The sequence below is a fragment of the Pteropus alecto genome, unplaced genomic scaffold (assembly GCF_000325575.1).
Source record: "Pteropus alecto unplaced genomic scaffold, ASM32557v1 scaffold48, whole genome shotgun sequence".
Lineage (NCBI taxonomy): Eukaryota > Metazoa > Chordata > Mammalia > Chiroptera > Pteropodidae > Pteropus > Pteropus alecto.
In genome coordinates, this window is record NW_006442110.1 from 811,574 (window position 1) to 833,773 (window position 22,200).

The following is a 22,200-nucleotide window of genomic DNA, read 5'->3' on the forward strand; positions in this document are numbered from 1 at the left end:
GAAGACATTGTAGAGAATATCTTTCTTCCATGTCTGGTAGAATTCACTAGTGAACCCATTTGGGCTTGGTGCTGTTTTGGAAGCTGTCTATAGTGCTGTCTCCTTTTTAATTTCTGACAATAGTAATTTGTGTCTTCTCTATTTTTTTCTTAGTCAACCTGGATAGAAGCTTATTGATTTTGATTTTTTCCCCTAAGAACCAGCTTTTGGTTTCATCGATTTTTTTTTTCCCCCCACTGTTGATTTCCTGTTTTTCAATGATTTCTTCTCTAATTTGTACTGGATTTTTTTGTTTGTTTGTTTGTTTTGTCTGCTTACTTTGGATTTAATTTGCTCTTTTTCTAATTTCCAGGGTGGAAGGTTGGCTGATTGACTTTAGGTCTTCTTCTCGAAGATATGCATTCAGTGCTATAAATTCCCCTTAATGCTCTGTTTTCACTGCATCCCACAAATTTTAATGTTATATTTTCATTATGATTTAGTTCAAAATATTTAAAAATTTCTCTCGATATTTTTTTTTTTGAATCCACGTGTTACTTAGAAGTGTGGTGTTTAACCTCCGAATATTTTAGCACTTTTCAGTTATTCTGTTACTGATTTCTAGTTTAATTCCATTGGGGTCCGAGAGCAGACATTGTATGACTCCTGTTTTAAATCTGTGTTATGGCCCAGGGTGTGTGGTCTGTTGGTGTTAGATGCAGTAGTCTGTACATGTCCATTGTATCCAGTTGACTGATATGTTGAGTTCAACTATGTCCTTACAGATTCTTTGCCGGCCGGGTCCGGTTCTGACAGATGAGTGTTCACGTCGCCATGTATGACAGTGGACTCACGTACCTGTCCTTGCAGCTCTGCCGATTTCCGCTTCCTGTCGTTGTGACACTCCGTCGTTAGTCCGTACGTGTGAAGGATTATGATGTGTTTTGGGGGCATTGACCCCTTCATCATTATGGGACGCCCCTCGTTACCCCTGATAACTTCCCTTGTTAGGAAGTCTGCTTTGTCTGAACTTAACAGAGCTTCTCCTGCTTTCTTTCTATCTGGAATCTACTCTCCCAGCAGATTTCCAGCGTTCAGTAGAGTTTTAGCTGTCGTCATCACGTTGGCACATTACATCTCTAGACATGTTTATCCTATAGCTGCAGTTTTGAGCCCTTTGACCAGCCTCTCCTCATGTCCCCAACCCTTCAGCTCCCGCTTACTACCATCCTGTCCTCTGCCCAACTTTACGTTTTTTATTAGAACTTTTACCTGGTTTGTTAGTTTCTCCAAGGCTGCGGCTAGAGGGAACTTTTCCCAGATTATCCCTGGCACATCTGTTCCATTCTCAAGCACCAAAGGAGTTGGCGAACGTTTGCTTGAATCCTTTCTTTCGTATTTTACCACAAGGGTAAACGACACCTTCAAACTAAGAAGTTATTGTTTGGCCTTGTTTTGCTTTCTCCATCACCCCAAAACTCCTTCGTGCTGTCCGTTTAAAGTCACATCTTTTCCCCTCACTAACCCTCGGCAACCACTGATTTGTTCTCCGTCGTTATAATTTTGTCTCTGAGATTTCCAAATAAGTAAAATGAACATGTAACCTTCTGAAGCTGGCTTCTTTCATTCCGCTTAATGCCTTTAGATTCATCCAGATTGTTACAGATGGATTTGATTGTTCCTTTTTATTGCCGAGTTGTTTTACTTTGTATTGATGACCACAGCTTGTTTAACCATTCACCTGTTGAGAGAAAGACATTTGGGTGGTTTCCAGTTTGGGGCTCTCTAGAAAAAAAAAAAAAAGAAAAAAAAACTCTGAACATTCATGTATAGGTTTTTGTTTACAAGCCAGTTTGTATATAAGTGCGAGTCTACCAACTTTCTTCTTTTTCAAAACTGTTTTGGCCAATTTTTCCTTTGTCCTTTCGTATACATTTTAGGATCATCTTGTCTTTATTTACAAATAATCCTGCTGGGGTTTTAATGGAAATTGTGTTAAATCTGTACATCGGTTGGGGGAGAAGTGACAGCTTTACTGCATCCCTTTCATGGACCTAGAATGTTTCTCCGTCTGGGGCTTCTTCGATATCGTTCCTTGGTGATTCGTAATTTTCAGTATGCAGATCCTATTTTTTTGTGAGTTATACTAATTATTTCATTTCTTCGGGAGCTGTTATAAATGATACAGTTGAAAAAACTGGTTTCTAATTGGACATTGCTAATATATAAAAACAAGGGTTTTTTTGTATGTTTGTCTCATACTTCATAATCTTGCTAAACTGACTATATCATGTTAGTTGCAGAAATTTTGGTGGATGTAAACTTAGGAGTAAGTGTATAATTTGCTAATTTTCATTAATTACTAAACCAAAAAACAAAATGTTTAAGGCTTGGATGTCTTTTCACATGATTTTAGTGTTTTCTCTAGGTTTGGATAGGAATTATTTTTATTGTCCTTATTTTCTAAGTGGTTTGCAGTTAGGGTTTTGATCTCCCCTTTGACTTGTGAGATGCTTGAGAAAGTTTTTAAAAATTTCCAAGTATTTGTGTGGATTTTGTTTTTGTTATTAATTTCTAATTCGATGATATAGTGTTGGTTTTGTACTCTTCACATTTTGGGACTTGAGATTTCTTGAAGTCTTCGTTGGTTTTGGAAAATTCGCAGCTGTTGCGTATTCGGATATTGCTTTTGCTCATTCTTCCTGCCCTCTGAGCGCTCACTGGCCTGGTCACTTCTTTCGTGTCTTGTTTTCTTTCGTGTCTCTGCTCTTTATTCTACACAGACCTTTCCAGCTCCCTTATGCCCTGTTAGCTTTGTCTACTCTGTTATGTATATATCAGTTGAACCCACTTAATATATTTTATATTTTCTTTATTTTTTAAGTGGGCAACATCACTTTTTATGATTTCTACTTTCCTCCTGAAAATTCTAATGCTTGAGTTTTATTACCTTTGGCATTTGGACTAAAGTTTTTGTTTGATTGTTCCCACATCTGGAGTTTCAGTCGCTCCTGCCCATGCTCCCTGATGTCATCGTGTCCCCTCGTGTTACTGATGACTTGTAGTTGTGTGCTGGACAATGTACTTGGCAGTTTATTTGTAGAACTATACTGATGATTTTTTCCCTCCAAGGATGGTTTTCCTTTGGTTTTTTTGCAGGTGCCGAGGGGCACTAGTTATCTCGGACCACCGTGGTCCAGGCCACGGCCATGTTTTCTTTTCTAAGCATGTGACTCAAAGCTGTGTGGCAGTCCTGGTTTATTTCTTTTACTCGTAATGTCCAGCCCTTTGGGGCTCCTGCCACCTTTGAACCCCCGTCCTTGGATGGTTGTAGACTTCTAGGACCATCCATGAATCTGTCGCCTCCTCAGGAGCCTTGCCACCCCCAGGGGAAATGCAGCCACGAACGTGGAGTCACCGTCCTCACCTGCTCTCCTGAAGTTTCGTGGGGCGATGTTTTCTGCCTTTCAGTTTTCTGGTGCTTTTAGGACTTGTTCGCTGTTCAGAATGTTTCACGTCGCTTTCTTTTCTGACTTCAGTGGGAGGGTTGTTCCAAATTACCTAGACTGCCATTAGTGAGTGGAAGGAGACGCTCTCTGGAGTTTTCTTTGTATCCTAATGTGTGGTTAGTTCATGTAAATGTTTTCTGGGCACTCGATCAGACTGTGTAGCCCCCTGTTGTCTCATTGGATAATGTATGAAACTCAATATCGATTTATTAGAGTCAGTCAGCTAGGATATTGTTACTAAAAGTAAGATAACTCAGATTCTAAGAAAAAAGTTCATATACTGTCACGTTCAGCGCTAAGATGGGTTTGAGTTGGCTTCATTCAGGCTCACTGTTGTCACAAAGTGCCTGCTTCTTTGCATCCCTGCCTTGTTTTTTTAATTAACTTTATTGGGGTGACATTGGTTAATAAAACCATGTAGGTTTTACGTATACAGTTTAATAATACACCATATGTATATTGTATCGTGTGTTCACCATCCAAAGTTGAATTTCCTTCCGTCGCCATATATTTGACCCCTTTGCCTTCCTCTGCCTCCCTGCCCTCACCCTTCCCTCTGCTCACCACTGAACGGTTGTTTGTGTCCACGAGTCTCTCTCTCTCTCTCTCTCTCTCTAGAGTCAGCTTCACTCGGTGGCTGGCTCCCCTCGGTGGAAGATGGTGGCCTGCAGTCTCGGGTGCTGCTTGATTTCTTGTCCGTCTCCGAGCAGAAGGAGCGCGTCTCTGCATCAGTTAAACGGAGTTAGTTCACGCGTCCGTCTCTGAGCCAGTCTGTTTCAAAAGCAGCCCCATCCTGGGCTCCCAGCCCTGTAGGGAGAGCTCCCTGGAGACGGGGGCTTGCATGGCGGAAGCACAGGCTGGATACCGGGGTGGGGGGCAGCCGCGTGGTTCCCTGCGTGGGCCGCGCTCAGGTTGTAGAGGCGCCCCCCGTCCCCCGTTCCTTACCTCTCATCTGCTTCCTCTGCTCAGGGCCGGGGCAGGTGGCCGCTTATTCATCCTCTGCCGCTTTGGTCGAGCTGCTTTGATCTGCAGATTTCAATCTTTCTTTTAAGAATGTTTTCCTGCATAGAATCTTGGAGTGTTTTCGCCCATTTCGTCGTCGTTTCTCTGCGCAGTAGTAATGATCGTGCACGTCTGTCGCATGTGTTGTTTGTCTCCCTTGACTCGTTTTCTCTCATCCGTCCAGCGTTTCCGATTCTGTGTTTTCTCCGCACCCTCCACATTACCAGCCTTGTTTTCCGAATTATTATTGTTGCTTCGTGTGGTTCCTCTCGTTTTTCGTTCTGTGATTACTTTGTTTTCTTCAGTTTCTTGACTTCAGCTCACACGCTTTACGCTCTGCCACCGCACAGTGGTGGTTCGGCCCCGGAGCCAGGCTTCTCGACGCTCTGCGCTCTTAAGCCGCGTTCCGTAACCTCTCACGCGCTTCCCCATCTGAGGAATGGTGACGAGAATGGCTCCTGGTGGGAGAGGCTCACGGAGGCGTCTTTCCTGCCCTACCTGTCTCGTCTTGTATGCCAGTCGAGAACGGAGGGCCTTGACTGCTCCTCGCCTGGGCCGCTTCTCAGGGTTGTGTTTGTGGTGGGCAGCCTCGGAGAAGCAGGCCGTATCTCCCCCTGGGACAGAGGACGGGCTCCTCCAGCGCTTGCTGTAAAGGCAGTGGCCTCCCCACGGCCTTCTCTTCCTTTCTTACGCTGCGGCTCTCTGCAAGTGCAAGCGTTTATTTGAGCTCACGGTGTCTCTCCCATGAGACTTGGGGCCCAAAGGGAACTTACAGCAATGTCGTCATGCTCCTGCTGCTTGCTGCGCAGTGAGTAATGGAGTCCTTTGTCTTGGAGCCCGAGTCTCGTGTCTTCTGCCAGCGTCTATGGAACAGTAATAGACTGACTTGTTAGTTAGTGTGAAATCCCAGACCTGACAGCTGTCTTCACAAGGTGGCCGTGAAGTTTACATGAGTTAATGCATGTTAGTTAGTTAACTTGTAACATCGCCTAGGGCATAGTGAACACGAACTGAAAAGTTAGCCAAGAAGATATTTCTTTATTCTTTTCATGTTATTTGCACTGAATTTTGAGGCCTAACTAAATCCATTTCTCAGAAGGAGATTAGGATTGCTATAAATAGCTTTTATTAGATGGCGAAAATGTATATCGTAATATGTTGGTTTTAGTTTTTTAAATTAATTGTAGACAGTGAATATCCATTAAAAACACATTTAAAAAAAGTTATATAGCAAAACTAAAGGAAATACTTTTAATAACTAAATTCAGCATCCAGAGAGCAGTTGACTGTTATCCATTAGTATTTAAATTAAGGTCAGTGTGCGTTTAGGTTCTTGGTGAGTATTGTATATTTGTTAATCCTTGGTGCATGCATTTTTTAAAAGTCAAGTTAAAAATCATAACACTAACGCGTATTTGTGAAAATTTATGGAACTATGCATAAGTATAAAGAGAATAAATTAGCCGTAAAAGTGATAAGTCCTAGAGAAAACCAACGTTTCACATTTTTATTTATATTGCTTACATTTTAAAGTCTATATGCTCTGAAAGTAGTGACTGCTTACGTTAATAAGTCAGTATTCACATTTTAGTGAATAAAGGTAGGATGAATGAAATGTTTGCTGTTTCTCTTGGGTGCAGCGCATTTTGGATGCAGTGGGTACACTAGGTTCAGTCAGAGACAAGCGCATCCGGAAACGTAGCCGTCGGAACGCCGCTTGCTTCTGACCGCCGCTGTCGAGGCGGAGGCGAGCGTGACCGCTCCGTTCTTAGAGACGCTTTGTTCATAGCCTGGGAGAGAAGGCGCTGCCATGCTGCGGAGGTAGAGGGAGTCAGGGGAGGAAAGGAATTCTTACTGTCCTTAGTGGTTGTCTGAAGCGCGGAAGCATGCCTGTTGTTTCATGAGCAGTGGAAACAGATGCCAGCACCGGCTAACAGAATTGGTAAATCCTAAGCTAGCCCACTTAAAATAGTTTGTGTATTTTTCTTGGTGTGTTTTGTCAATTCTGTACGTTTGTGTTCTGAGATTTACCTGCTGGCTCGGTGTGATGTAGCACGTGGTTCAGGGTGCACGTGTTCACCATCGTGCCGCTTTTGTGACCGGCTCTGGGTTGTGACACAGATTCAGTGTCCCCTTTCGTGGGGCGCTCCGCTCGGGGGCGCCTTCTCCTGCGAATGGCGCTTTTCTGCACCGTCAGCCCCTTCAGCCAGCTCTTTTCCAAACAGCATTTTTTTCAGAATGGATAAAATCAAATACGTAAGATTACAAAGATCAGTAGTCATGTGGAAATATTATCGATTGTATAAAGCCAAATCCGTAATTTCATAGCATTTTTATTTACACTTAAATTATAAAATTTAATAGTTACTGTAATTTTGAAGTAGTGCTGAGGGTAACTGATATTTTGAGGTATCTGCAAACGTGCAGTGTGATAAGAAATTATCCGCTTTCTGCTGGCGTCAGGGCCACAGGTGTTGCTATAGCACTCTGCTTACACGTACATTCGTAACGAAATGGGTATTTAGATACCTAAGTCTCAGAGGTTAGTAAAAATGAAGATGTAATTTCTCCCTCCAAGATCCAATGCATTTAAAAAAATTCGTTAAAAGATACGGCGCTCGGAAAGAATGGACTGGGCACTGATAAAGGGGGCCGTGACCGGACACCGGCGTGGCTTTGACGTCGTACAGTCTGTTATGCTGTCATGGCGAGTTTGCCGGATACGTCCACAGGACACATACAGCCTTTTCAAATAATTATTTAATCTCTGAAGGAAATAATTTTATAGCAGTTCAAAATTCAGAGTATTTGATTTCTATGAACTCGGCTGTGATGTCAGTGTTTCCCCCTATACTCTTACTCGGTAGCACTTAAAACGTAAGAGGAAAACTCTGCCCTTTCAGATTGCATCTGATAGTCAGCAAATGGTTCCTCAGAATGTGGCCTTTGAACGGTAATTTATTTCTAACATTCGTGCTCCAGCCCGATACCGTGCCATCTCTTGACTGGATCCATTAAGAATAGGGATCCTGACTCTATTTTTATACTGGCTACTATTTGAATAGAATTTATGGTACACCGTAGTTACTCAAAATTTTCTTCGGTAAAAAAAAAAATCATCGTCCAGTAATGATTGATTAACTCCCTGGCACACGGCCAGGCGGGGCTAAATAAATGTTCTCCTTACTCCTTTTACTTCCCACAATACAATTTAGTAATGTGTGATCTGTCAAACAGGCCAGTATCTAGTGGGTGATAACTAAGTAGTTGGGAAAGCAAATAGTTAGAATGTACTCTGTGAACGTAGACAATCAGAATAGCAACCACGTACCTACACTTCACTACATATACTTAGGACACTGGGCTGAGTGTTTATTTACATAATTATCTTTTTGATCCTAAAGACAGTTTTACATTAGATGGTATTAGCTGTCTTTTAAACAATTAGCCCACTGAAACTGAGATGAGGTTAAGTAATTTGCCAGTCGCACATTATTAGCAAACGACTGAGCTGGGATGCAAATTCTGGACCATTTGAGCCCAACTCTTTGATTTCAACTAACACAGCAAGTAGCCATTGCTATTAATTTAAACTTTCTGTGTCATAGAACCAACTGTTTAGGATTCAGGAAGAGCCGTGGGGGCGGAGCCTCATTGTGTAAGGGCAGGGGTTAGGTACAGTTTACCGGCGTCCGCCGTCACCTTTGTGCCCCCCAGATTTGCCCAGCTCAGGCGGTGCCATTGAGTGGCGGGCACAGAGGTTCCAGTTCTCTCAGGAACCCCTGGCGCATCGTCCGGTTCTGTGGTGTAGTCATGCCACCCCCGTGCCACCGAGTGTTAGAGGGTTGAGCACAGGTGGGGGCCTCAGGTCGCGCCCCCTCTCCCGTCACTCGCACCTCCCTGGCCCCAGACGTTTTCCCACCAAGTGGCATCGCCTGTGTCTCAGGTCAGTTTCAAAGTGAGGAGCGAGAGACACTGGGCATTTCATACCGAAGAAAAATACAAGACTGAGGTTTTTTCTTTTTAAGTTTATTAAACGTAAGACGTGTCTGCGAGCCCCAGTTTCCACTGCTTTAGACCAGGCGTTCGCATGAGCCGCGTTCCGAGACAGACAGCGGCTCTGCACAGCGCAGGGCGGCCGGGCCGGGGCGTTGCCTCAGTTGAGAGGTTGGCGCGCTGGCTTCAGGCGCAAGCCCACAGTGGCATTCGGGGGTGCGTGTTCACTAGTAAACTGTGGCATTCGGGGGTGCGTGTTCACTAGGAAACTGGCATTCGGGAGTGCGTGTTCACTAGTAAACTGTGGCATTCGGGGGTGCGTGTTCGCTAGTAAACTGTGGCATTCGGGAGTGTGTGTTTACTAGTAAACTGTGGCATTCGGGAGTGCGTGTTCACTAGTAAACTGTGGCTAACCGAGAATGGGCCTTGGCTGTCACTGGGTCCACAGCCCTCTCATCCAGAGCATCTCTGGTTGGCGTCTCTGGATGACACCTCTGGCTGGACATGAGGATGACGCCGTTTGCAGCCAGCGCACTCGGTTTCACGTTGTGCCGCCAGACTCTGGCAGTCTTCTGAAGACCTGGGCGAGGAGGAGGGAGAGAGACGAAGACAGCAGGGTCATCGTTCTGCCGTGACTCCGACGGGTGGTACGATCCAACTTAGTCTACTGAAAGAAAAGTGACGGTTAAAAAGATAGATTTCTGTTTTTCTGTATCATTTCACCTGTTTGTGGATACCTTTTTCTTTTTCTATTTTGTGGCAGGACCTTCTCCCTAGGAAGCAGTCCTAGGATTGTTCTTTATTCCTTAAAGAACAAATGACCCAAACAACAAAATTCAGACCAGAGATAAAACCAGAGCCCCAATCCTTGCAGGTTCTTTAGCGGGTCCTGGCTGGGACCAGGGCCGATGGATAGCTGGGGGCGTAGAGAGAGAACAGAAGGCAGTCTTAGAGCTGGCCTTATATTGTCTCTTTGTAGATTAGGCCTATTCCCAATCCCATTTCTTAAAAAAATAAAATCGTCTAAAAATTGTCTATGCTTTGAGCTTGTTTTCCCCGCTCCGAAGTCAGAGAAGCCTAATTTTGAAAGGTCGCAGACCTGGAAATCCACCAGCCTGTCATGAGCATCCGTGTTTAGCCTCGCTGTTTCCGCTGAGGTCTAATCTCAGAGTGAGGGGGAGGCTCACTGCTCTCCGGCTTGCTGCTCCTTAGTTTTAGCAAAACAAAAGGAAACAAAACCAACAACCAAAAATCCTAAAAGTATTATGCATCTTCTTCGAGGGGGACAAAAATAAAAGAATAACAGAATAAAAGCGGACAGGCCATCCTCTCTGGGAGGGAACGTGGTTTGGGGTAGAGGCCACATGAGCTGGCTTTCAGAGCAGCCTTCCCAGGGGAAGGCCGTGGCAATGACATGGGACCCGGCTTCCATTTGGTTCAGCATCTGGAAGCTTCCGAGGCTTGCTCCTTCCTCCTTTCCATTTCTCATTTCTTCTGTTAACTCTGACCCTTTTTCATTACCTAGTAATAGGAATGGTATTAAAAAAGCATGTTCCACACATGCTCTGGGCATCTCTGGGCGGAAATGAAATGGTTCCTTAAAGGTATTTTTATATATAGTCATTCGATAATACCCGGCGTAAAATAGAGTCTCTCTAGCAGATCTGTGTTGCTTTCTGTCCTTGGCTGTCAAGGCACGAGCGGGCAGGCAGCACAGCGTAACTTCTGGCTCTTTCCAGATGCTTTTCCTCGAGCCGCATCCTCTGCGGACACCTGGTCTGCTTCCCAAGCGACTGCACGTCACGGAGCTACCAAATATTTTGATGCGGCATAAAAAGAGTCATGTGGTTTTCAAACCTCGCTAGCGCCGTTGCCAGCGCCTGACTTATTTTAAGTTTTTCCCACACCCGGGGCCCGTGTCTGTGTTCGTGAGGGCATGGGTTAGATGACAGAGACCCCCACATACGGCAGCAGCTTCGACAGAACCAGTCAGCTTTTCTCAGGCTTAGTGTTTCTGCGAGTGCGAGGCCCAGGCTCATGGGGCGCCCATCTCCGGGGGTGTTTAGGACTCACTGCTCCCCCTCCCTATCCCCTCCGCCCTGCGTGTCGCTCTCATCTGCTGCCCTGACGCTGGGAGCCGGACGTGTCCGCGGTGCAGTCCATGGGAGAGAGGGCACGTGGTCTAGTGCAGACAAGCCACCGCCTTTCAGGGGCCGCAGAAGCCACGTGGTCACTTCCGATCGTGTCCTCTGGGTGCGGACTGGCCGGGCTTCCGTGCAGAGCGGGCTGGGAAACGGTCTGCAGAGCAGCCGCGTGCCCACAGCTCGGATAGTGAAGGGGGGATGGGAGCGGGCTTTTGTCCTTCGTCCCTTTTCTGCAGGGTCAGGTGTCGTGTGCACCTGTGGGGTTATCTACTGCTCTGGACTCGAATGGCTTTTTGGGGGTACGGATTACATGTGCTTTCTTGCAGTCTGCGACGTTTTTTCCATTTTGTTCATGGTGTCTTTGATGAGAAAGAGATTCAAAATTTTAATGTAGTAACGTGCAAAGATATTTATAATTATTCTTTGATACAGATGTGGTTTGTATTTGTAGATCTGAATGTAGGTGCTCTCTATTAGTTTTGTGGCTGGGGTTAGACAGGACAGGCACCATGATGATAGGCTCCCCAAGAACTTAATTTATGGTTAAAACTTTTCTATTTCGAGTAAAGTAACATGTTACTTTAAATAGGGGAATCCAAACCATCTGTTTGATTCCTCATCTCTCCATTAACTTTATGATTTGACAGGATTTAAAATTGTAGTTTTTCTAACCAAATGATTACTAGTTCTCAGAATCTTTCATTTGTCAAAATAGTTCCCTAAAGTTCATTTTGAATCTGGAAGACTTCAGCGGTCACAGAAAGAGGGAGGTCAGGCTCAGTGCTGACCTGAGCGGTAAGAGATCAGATTTGGTGTGGAAGTCGGTGTCTGGGCTGCTGGACGCGTCTCGTGTGCGGTCAGGACAGGGCCTGGGGCTCCAGAGAGGAGTCAGGGCTGTCGCTTTAGAGGCCTCTAAGCCAGAAGAGGCTGTGGGAAGCCGGACGAGAACCAAGTCCTTCACAGGTGTCAGACCGAGCCATCTTCCGCAGCAGCCTGGTGCGCTCCAGCGGAGGTCATCGAGGTGATTTTTACATAAAGCTGTGTAGCTGGGTGTTGGGAGAGCTGGCACTCGACCCGTGGGAACCCGTGTGTCTCCTGCTTACTGACGGTGGAGGGCTGCATGAGGGAGGGGGCAGCCCTGGGTGCCGGGGGAACGTCAGGGATGTCCTAAGGTCTGCGAGCTCTGGTTGGTGGAGTGGCCCCTGGCCGTGGTGGGAGCCATGGATGCCTGGAGGGAAGGGAGGGCTGAGGCGAAGGCGGGGAGCGCGGCCACTCCGCCGTCCAGGTTCTAGGCACGTGAGGCGCGGAGCTGGAGGAAGGACAGACGGGAGGGCCCAGAGCACCGAGGTGCACACGTGTGGGTGTCGGCCTGGTGGTTGGGAAGGGCCAGGCACGGCTAGGAAAGAGGGGCGAGCCACGAGCATGGATTGCTAGCATGGCCGAGATGTAAAGGGTCGAGGGGTTTCGGGGCGACCGTGTCGGGAATCCCCTGTGGTCACCTCCCTGGAAGCTGCGTGTGAGGTGCTGGGGCTCGGAGTCTTGGGGACGGAGTCAAGATGTGTTCTTTTCGATTATTTAGCCGTTACGATGGCTGATAATTAGAGGGTGGAATGATTGTTTTGAATTAATAATTTCAATTTATAAACTGTGAAGAAACTTCTTTTTAATGAGTCACATTGAAATCCATGTGTTCTCTGGGCGAGCAGCTATAATGCTGAATGTAAGCCCTCAACAGTTATTCCTGAGATGCAGCTTCTCCAAGTCAGTCGTAATTTGGGGACAAGGAAAAGTGTGCCTTGTTTTACGTCATTTGATTACCAAGTTGCAATAGAGAATAAACGTAAATAATAGCATTAATTGTGTCCGTAAACTTTTCCTTTTTAGTCAAGTAGTATCATTGGTTTATTTCTCCTTCACGACGGGTGCTTTGTAAATTCACCGAAGACTCACGTCAGGCGAAAATGACTCTGTGTTCTCTCGTTCACTGTTGAGCAGAAATCAAAGAGCAGTCTGCGGAAGAGGACGCCGACGCGGACGCCGACACCGACGCGGACAGCGGCAGGCAGCGGGCGCCCGTCCTCGAGCGGCCTGCGTCCGAGGGGCCGGCCGGCTCCCTGGTCTCCGTCGGCGTGGAAGCCAAGATCAGGTTAGAGAATGCTCGCGGCCAGCTGTGGGCCGCGGCAGCAGCTGGCCGTGGGGACGCTCGGCGTGCCAGCGCGGGCGCAAATCCAGGTGGAATTTCATCACCTGGTAGCTCTCAGTCTGAGGTGCCGGCTCTGTGTGCCGTCGAGGTGAGTGCGTCTGTGGCCTGGCGGGGACAGGGCGCACCGCAGACAGGCCAGGTGTCACCCCGCCCCTTGCCCAGAGCCGACGTCGCGGGGACATCGGGACATCGCGGGTGCTCTTCCGTCCGAAGCGACTGTGCGTTGGCACGCGAGCCGTTTCGGGTGTTGACCGTGAACTCACATTGAGATGCCGGTAACTCACCCTGTCTTTATTCTTTGAAAAGGACACGCAGGACGTTGTAACTCCCTGTGTGTACTTCCGCTTTGGCGTCTTTCCCTTCTCAACCTTATTCGAAAGACGTGAATGAAATGGCGAGATCCTCCACCAGTGACTGCTCCCATCTTGGAAGTCTGTCTGTCTTTCGCCTTGGTCCACCTCCCTCCCCGGCACGTGGTCGGCCTCCGTGGAGACGCCCGCCTTGGTGATGCAGGCGTCCTCGGCGAAGTCCCCTGCGTGGCTGCCTGTCTCTCCACCCACTGTCCCAGCACATGTGTCCCCCTCAGGGCCGCGTCTGTTCCCACGGCTGACCCCTCTGACCTCCAGACTTTCTCATCCCTCTGTCTGCTTGACATCTCTTCTTGGAAGGATGCCGGACACCCACCGTGACATGTCCAAAGTCACCATCGAGCCCGACCCCACCCCCACAGCTTCTCCCCATGTTTCTCCGTTTTCGTAAATAATCCCAGTATTCGCCCAGTTACTTACGCCAAAACTTGTTGAGTTAATCCTCGATTTCTGTCGCTGTAGCTCAGCGTTAGCGGATGTCCCAGACGAGTCCTCGCCCTCCTAACTTGTCTACTCCTTTTGTCCAAGCCCGTTATTTTCAGGCTGGAATAGCCTTTTCACTGGTCTCTCTGCTTCTCTTTACTTTCCACAATCCAGGTGGTTCTAAGTACAGTTTCAAAAATGCGTTTTAAAACACAAATCAGGCCTGTCCTCGACTCTCTTTTATGGCTGTTATATTCAAATTATATTTGAAATTTCAAATCCATACCACGTTCGGCGAGTTAGGATCTTAGCCTGGCCACGTCTCTGACGTCACTGGTTATTTCTTGTGCTGCTGTCACACTGGTGGCCTTGCGGCTCCTGACACGTGGGGGTCGTGTGTTTGGGACTGCAGGCCTCTGTCGTATGGCTCGCCTGCCGGAGAGGCCTTCCCTGGTGTCCTGCTTGTGACACGTGTCTCCTCCCAAGTGTCACGTATCTCAGACTTAGTTTCAGTCAGTTCAGGAAAAAGAGCACAGGACGTGAACTTGAGCTAAGTGTCTACAGGTGTTCACGTACCGTTCTCTACACCCCGCCCCGCCCCCCATTTTGGGGGAAGTTTTTAAAAATTTCAAAATAAAAGAGTTGGATGAAACATTAAAACTGCAGCCCCCACCGCATTTGACCCACTAATTCTGCTCTGCTGTTCTTCGTGACGCTCAGGATTTCCTGAGCCCGTCGACCGCGTGTCTCCCTTGCTGTCATGTGAGTTACGTGAAGGCTTTCTGCTGGATCGATAACTCTTTTGTATTGGTTTTACATTATATTTTGTTTTTAAGATGGTTTCCCTGAACTTACGACTCAGACCTCACGTTTCTTTATCCAGCGGAATTTCATTTTGAAAGAGTTTTACACTTGAGCTTGATCTTTTTTGTCTCGGTGCGTTATCGTATTTTCAGATCTGCGTCTGTCACCTTGCGTTTCATTTTCTAGGTATTTTACATACGTACTTTCTTTGTCTCGGCCCCTCACGTTCCCCCCCACGTTTAGAAACGAAGGTTTAATTTAATCTGATGCCCATTTGCTGTCGACGCTGACCCAGCTCCTGCCCTTGGCGACCATTTACTCTTTTCTGTCCTATAATTTTGCCTTGGCAATAAAGTCCTGTGAAAGGGAACCACAGTGTGTCCCCTCCTGCTCCTGACTTTTTACGTAGTGCAGTGCACTTGGGTTGGTCTGTGGAATTGCGTGTATCAGTCGTGGTCACCTTTCTCTTGCTGAGCGGGATTCTGTTTTATGAAGGTACCGACCCCAGTTTCTTCATCCACGTCCCAGTTAAAGGAGATTTGGGTCGCTAACAGTTTGGGGCAGTTATTCACGCATAGGTTTTGGTATGAGCATAGGGTTTTTTATTTCACTTAGGTAAATACCTGGGGGAGCGATCATTTGAAAGGAAAATGCCAGGTGTTTTCCAGGTGGCGGTACTGTGCCACTTCCCACCAGGGGTGTGTGAGAGGCCCCTGGGGAGCGGGTCGGCTTCAGCCTGACCCTTAGGGAGGCTGTGTCCCTGGGGCTGGGGATTGGGGGTCCCAGCCCAAGGAGCCCCGTCGTGGTCTGGGCATCCTCTGGGGTTGAAGGCGCATCCCCCACGCTTTCCCATGCTGGTCTTCACTATCGCAGCCTCTTCCCCCCGGAGAAATGAGGGATGAGGATACGGGCGGGTCTTCGTGTCCTCTGCACACGGGGCCTTTGCCCTTCCCAGGTGGGCACCGTGCCCGGCGTGTCCTTGGACTGTCCACGTGCCCGGGGGTTGTGCGTGGCAGCGGGGGAGGTGCGCGGGAAGAGCCCGTGAGGGGTCAGGAGGCCCCTGGTGCCCGCGGGTCGCAGGGCGTTTCACCTCACGTGCTCACGCTGCTTCACACTCAGCCTTCAGCGGTTCATAGAAACGTCACCGCGTCACTGTCCTGCCTGTGTGCCAGTGCACCCCAGCTGAGCACGTGCTCGTAGCTCCTCTCTTCCCAGAAGTGCCTTTCGCTCAGGCGCAGGTGGGTGGGTTGCTCTGCACCTTCTGATGGGGCCAAGGAAAGTGAGTGTGCAGATTTTCTGGGAAGCGGAGCCGAGGCGGTGATGCTGGCGCTGGGAGCGGCCGCAGATACAGATGCAGCTTCGCTCACTGGCCCACCGCTCACCTCCTGCTGTGTGGCCCGGGTCCTCACAGGCCCCGGACTGGTACTAGTCCACAGCCTGGGGTTGGAGACTCCTGTTCTAGGGGAACAAAGAAGCCAGAAATGGGATATGCCGAGAAATGTCAGCTTAACGGCTTAGTGAAAATGATAACTAAGAAAATTATGAAATTAGTAAGATTGGCAAAGGATACTGGTAGTAGTATCTTTTAGTCAAGAAGAAACGTGATTTCCTGAAAGTAGACCCTACTGTGTCTGTGTCAGTGGACAACATAATTTGTCATTAGATCGAAGTAATTTTGGAAAAACTTAAATAGATAACTTTCATAACCCAAAGATGGAGAAAGGCCCAATATGAATTTAACTTAATTTAAAATAAAAATCACCTGTAAGTTTACAGATTGTTTCTGTCACCTGTTAATGCGAGGCATTCCAACAGTTCATAGGACAAATACAGCCGAGGTAGGGGTGGAAGCTGGGATGTCCAGGAAGAAAAGTTTGGGCACAGTGGCCATAGCTGTGGAGAGGGAGAGGTCTGAGGGGAGCCGCCTTCTAGCTGTGTTCTGTCTAAGGTCCCTTATCAAGCTTATGTTCCTAAAGTATATTTTGTTTTCATCCTTTAACTTTTTAAATGGTTTCTTTTTTAAAAAAAAATTAACAGATTTTTATTTTTTAGATTTTATTGTTTAGAACAATTATAGGTTTTCAGAAAAAGTGAGCAGATGGTAGAGTTCCCATTGCCAGCCTCCTCCAGCCTCAAGTGCCCCCGTTGTTAGTTAGCCTTGTGCATTAGTGCGATGCATTTGTTACAACTGATCAACTAGCCGTGATACATCGTTGCTAACGGAAGTCCATGGTTTGCATTGGGTTCGTTGTTTCTATCTGCCATTACCCTGTGTAATACGAAATAGTTTCATATCCCGAGTTCCACCTGCTCATCATCCATTTCCCATTCTTATTAATCTCTCTTGCCCCCCACCCTCATCACTAACTGCCTAACCCAGAAACCCCTTACATTTATGGTTCATCTCTCTCCGTGTGTGTCTGTGTGTGTTTGGTGATATACATAAAGAACGTTCCGTCAACTGGCGAAATAAATTTGTCACCTCTTGTTTTACAGATCTGGGATGTAATTGAGTGGCCACGAAACCCTGCCCTCTTCCTTTCCTTATTCTTTTTAAATACTTACGTTTCTTGAGTCGGATTTTTTAAAAATTATTTTTCTAAGTGCAAACTAGAATTTTTTGATTTGGTGTGTTACTACTGTAAAAAATCATGCTGTGGAAAAGTAGAATTCAAATTTAAATGTACAAATGTTATTAAACTTAATTGTTCTGTGGTATAGACATTGAAAAGCTTACGCCACTCTAAAAACATATTTAATTCTAAAGCACAGCATGTGTAGCTGTCTGCCACTTAAAATAAGTAAAACTACTTTCTCCTTCTCTGTCTTCCTGACTTTCATTTCTACCAGTGAACAGCTCTGCGCTTTTTGTTACTGTGGTGGAAAAAGTTCCTTAGGACAAGGAGACTTAAAACAGTTCAGAGTGACACCAGGATTTACCTTGCCATGGAAAACCCAGCCTTCTAACAAGAAGGACGTCGACGGCAGCAGCAGCGGAGCCTGTGAGAAAGCGCAAAGCTCAGCACCGCGGAAGCAGAGGGGGCAGCGGAAGTAAGCGAGTCTGAATTTACGGGTCGGGATGCGGTGAGACTGCAGAGCGCACGCCCGTCACAGCGCGTGGTGCGCAGATGCTGTCCCTGAGCAGTTCCTGGGATCGCAGCATTCACGCGATGCAGAGGCCCTTTCCTCAGGATTCCTTATTTTGAAAGTGTTTATCTTCCTTGTATATTATTAGTAAAATCAGTGCGATCAAGAGTTAACTTTTTATTTAGAAGGAAACTTTAAAGGACATAACATAGATGGAAAGAACATAAAAATGATTAGGAAAGTCTTTCCTTCCTCTAAATTTTGAATCGTTTGTAGAAATATAGCATAAGAGCATAGCAAACCCAAGTGGTTTTCAGTGTTCACGTCCTTTATGTGTCATTTATTTATTTTTATGGTTCAGAGAATGTTAAGCTGTCTTGTAAACTCGATTACAATAGTGTTGACTTTTGAAGTGGTCATTATATACTGAGAATGCCCTTTCTAACTTTAAAGATGATGCTCTTTTTTCTTTTATAATGAAACGAGAATTTTCTAAGACATTTGTATAACTATATATGTGTCTATATTCATGGACGTTATAGGTACCCAAAACTCTTGTCTAATGTGTTGGCTTTCTGAGTTAAAAATCTTTTTACATGCCGTAGAGTTTTGGTTAAAGGCCATCTTAATCTGGAGACGTGGCCCTGGTCGTCGAGGGAGTAGAATTTTCTGAGGTCGATGAGAAAGTGTAAAATTAATTTAGCTTGGCAGGCCGGCCCGCTCTGCCCTGGAGGGTGATGATGTAATCATCCAGTGCTGATCTGGCTTTTATCCAGACTTAAGCACTGAAGCATTGTTGTGTTGTACTTGTTTGATTGGCTCCTTCTTTTGGACTGCGGCCAATGCCTTGAAGACCTGATGTAGGAAATGAAACAATAACAAGGGAGAAAAATCTTTGAAAAGAATTTAAGGTGGAACAGTTTAAGGAAGTTTAGAAGTATTGTTTTTGGACAGTCTTGGTATTTTAAAGGCCGCAGCTAGATCATATAGAGCTTTACCTGTTAGATAAAATGAGTGTTCACATCATGATAAAATATATTAAAAGTTCAGTAAACTTATAGCGTCCACCAGTAATTAGCAGATTCGTGGACCGGACTAAATTATATCTTACAGTCTCACGTTTGCCTCGAAGGATGGCAGTTATAGAAACACCTGCTCTGGGAAGTACAGTCGGACTTCATTTACTTATTTTATAAGCTAAGTCAGTGTTTAATGAAAATCTTTATGAGCTTAGATGATAATTATGTAAAAACTAGCCTTGGTTTAATGAAAGTCTTTATATTGGCTTAATGTTTGCTAAGTTATTAAGTAATGATAACAAGCCAGTTAATGGACTTTAGAAATAAAGCACATTTATAAAATTTGGAAATCATTTAGGGGTAGACAATTAATTCAGCTTGGTAATGGTTTTAAATATTTACAGAATATGTTACTAATGAGCTATAAATCAGATAAAACAGATAATTTATCTTTAAAATTTGAACAGAAGGTTTTTAAACAGTCTTTCCTCTTGTTGCAGTAAATAATGACAATATGGGAGCCAGGAGTCTCTTCCTTTCTCTCTTTGTTTTAGACTTAAAATTTGGGGGCTGTGTATTCAGCTGACTTCTGTTGATGGCCTTTCCTAAGGTGGGCTACTGTCATCCTCAGGGGTGACGTCGGTGGCTTTGCTGCCATGGTGTGTGCATACAGGCTGGTTGCAAAACTCGAAGGTGTAATTTGATTAAGCCACGGGTTAGGAACTGGGCAGTGATAGACTGGTTTTTATACCCGTCCCCTCATCAAATACTGGCGCAAAGAAAATCTGTTAAAATGATATGTTAGTCTTTATAGATGAACTGTTAGTCTTTTATTCCCCTCCCCCAAAAATAATACTGATTAATAATGAAAGTTTGTAGGAATGAAGATTATAGGAAAGAGTTTGTTCTCATGTTACTGTCGGCATCTGTAGAAACGAGACTTTAAAGTTAGCACAGCGTGCCACACTTTTTTAAGACGTGAGTCTGTGCATTTCTAATGCTGAACAGAAGAAATACCAGTCATTTTATATGGTTTGATATTGAAATGAGTCTGTGCATTTCTAATGTTGAACAGAAATACCAGTCATTTTATATGGTTTGATATTGAAATGTATTTACTGAAATATGTTAATGCTTTGTTTCTTTCAACGATTCCAGGTATAAGAAAGTTTAGTGAGCTGGTCATTGTGCTGATTTTCTCTTAAAAATACAGCATACAGAAGTGCAGCGAGTTACAATCTATATTCAGTGGCATTTCAGTGCAGAGTTACGATCAGGTTCAATCCGGCGATATCGAGAGAAGACTAAAGTTTCGGTGCCAGTCATCTGGTTTAATGTCTAAACACAATAGTCGTCATCGTTTACTTAATGATCTCAGTTACTACCCGAAGTTTAAGGGCCTTGCAAGCCCGAGCTCTGCCGCGCGTCGCGTGCCTCGTTCAGGGCTCGCTTCGATGCCGAGGCTGCCGCTGCCACACTGCCTGCCTTATTCCCCAAGCCTTTTGGTAGCGGTTCTGCTCTGTGAGGTAAAGTCTTGGTAGAGAGGACTTGCCACGTCATGCCACAGCTCCGCTGTCGAGATTTGCCAAGGGAACCATCAGAAAGCTCCGGCTGACACGTCCCAACCTCCCTCCTCACACTTCGTAGTGGGTTTTCATTTCTTTCCATAAAATTAACTCAGATCTGTTGCATTAGTCCTCACTTGCTATAAAGCAAATGAAAATTTGATTTGATCAAGTTATGTTTTATAAGCATTTAAGTAAGGCCAAAGGGAATATTCATTTTATGTGATAAAATATGGATCCTGATTAGAATATTAGAGCATCATTTTTTTTAAATTATAGAATGGCAAGCTAAATTTGCAATGGTAATTTTTACACTTCTCACAGATCTGGAGCCCTTCTTTAGTTGGTGCTTACGTGATACAGTGTAGCAACCCGGTTTTACATTATACCGTGACCAATAGATGTGTTCTAAAAGTTGTTTTATGACAGTTTATGCCTAATAAGTCAAGATTGACCTGACAATGCATTGTATCGAAGTTGTTATAAAACGAAACACTTTCTGCTTGTTATCACTTTCACACCTGCTCTATTTCATTTTCCACAGAGAACGGCCCCGGCAGAGCGCAGCGGCGTGCGTAAGTGTGAGCACGCAGACCGCTCCGGACGATCAGGCTGGCGAATCGTGGGACGAGCTGAGCCTGGTTGGCATTCCGGATGCCATTGATGTCCAGGCCTTATTTGACCCTACAGGTACGAGCCGGCCTTAGGAATAACTGCCTCTTCCTTCAGGAGACATTTTAATTTTAGCGAATTGTCCACTGAACAGTAAATAACTTTTATTTAGGAAGAATTGTGATCACATTGTAAAAAAGTGTCATTGGTAAGTATGCCTGCTTAGGTAAAGTAAATTGTCTAATTACGTTTACCTGATTTATTCAGCATCTGCACAGGGCCGATGCCGGGCTGGGTGCTTTTACAAACATTTGCATTTGCTCTCGTGTAGACAGCATTGCCATGGAGATCTGATAGTTGAGGAAAGAAAGTTTTAAAGGGATCTGTGAGAACCTGGGGATCATGGCAGTCTGGGGCTGTCTAATGTGGAGGTGACAGACAGTTCTTCGCCACGAGGGTGTCCTATCGTGACAGTATAGTACTCACACTCATGCTGCGGTACTGTGGAGATTTTTGAGTACGTTTCATTCTACAGTATTCAACTGTATGTTGACCCACAGTGGTTCCGGTGCCATGTGATGGAGAATTTGAAGACTGAGCCTCCATTAATGATCGATGCGGGCTCTCGGTGTGGGACAGCGGAACAGAGGTGTATAGTTAGTTTATGTACCATACATCTTCTGTCATAAACCAAGTATTAAACAGTGTCCTGTACGTTTCATGTGTAAGATTCCAAAATATCTTATGGTACTATTTAAATAAAATGACTAAAAACTATTTTTTTGGTCAAAGACGTAATCAGCAACGCAGAGATTCTCAGTCTTCTGCGCACGTCAGAATCACAGGGAGGGTTTGCTAAAATGGATTTCCGGCTCCACTTCAGGGGCCAGAGACTGAGCCACGCTTTGAGAAGAGCTGCCTTGGTGGCGTCACAAACCCAGGAAGCCATCGCGTGTCTTATGACGTGTTAGAATTGACTTGGGGGTTTTAGGTCTGTGCTTATTCGCGTCCATGTGCCGACGTTGCTCATCTGCTCCTTTCCACTTGAACCATTTAGGCACTTGTTGGGCTCATCACCGCTGTGTGGAGTGGTCACTGGGAGTATGCCAGCTGGAAGAACCATTATTGGTGAATGTGGACAAAGCCGTTGTCTCAGGGAGCACAGAAGTAAGTAGAAGGAACAAACATTTAAGCTCAACTTTATAACGTTTTACTCGAGTCAACATAAAGTTTCCCGTGTAAGACTTATTTATTAAATGATTACACTAATGTAAAAACCCTTAAAATTTATCTGAGGAGCCGTGCAAACCACTAGAACAGGATAAGTTGTGCAATAAATGTAAATCTTTAAGATAAATATTTATATCAGAATACTTAAATCAAAATTTAAGTCAAATTTTAAACCTTTAGAAATGAGAATTATTAACCATACATCAAAACTTTTGATGAAGATTTAAAATTAGAGACAAGATTTGACAGGTCTTTAGTC

The 22,200-nt window shown here is 45.5% G+C and overlaps 1 protein-coding gene across 1 annotated transcript in view; it reads left to right on the forward strand.

Annotated features, from left to right (window-relative positions):
* Positions 1-22,200, forward strand: part of KMT2C (lysine methyltransferase 2C) — a 205,659-nt gene that overhangs the window by 51,099 nt on the left and 132,360 nt on the right. Inside the window, exons 3-6 of the mRNA XM_025039018.1 lie at positions 12,626-12,776; positions 17,279-17,479; positions 20,644-20,789; positions 21,769-21,878. Of these exons, the coding sequence (XP_024894786.1) occupies positions 12,626-12,776; positions 17,279-17,479; positions 20,644-20,789; positions 21,769-21,878 (608 nt within the window). The remainder of the gene's footprint in view (positions 1-12,625; positions 12,777-17,278; positions 17,480-20,643; positions 20,790-21,768; positions 21,879-22,200) is intronic.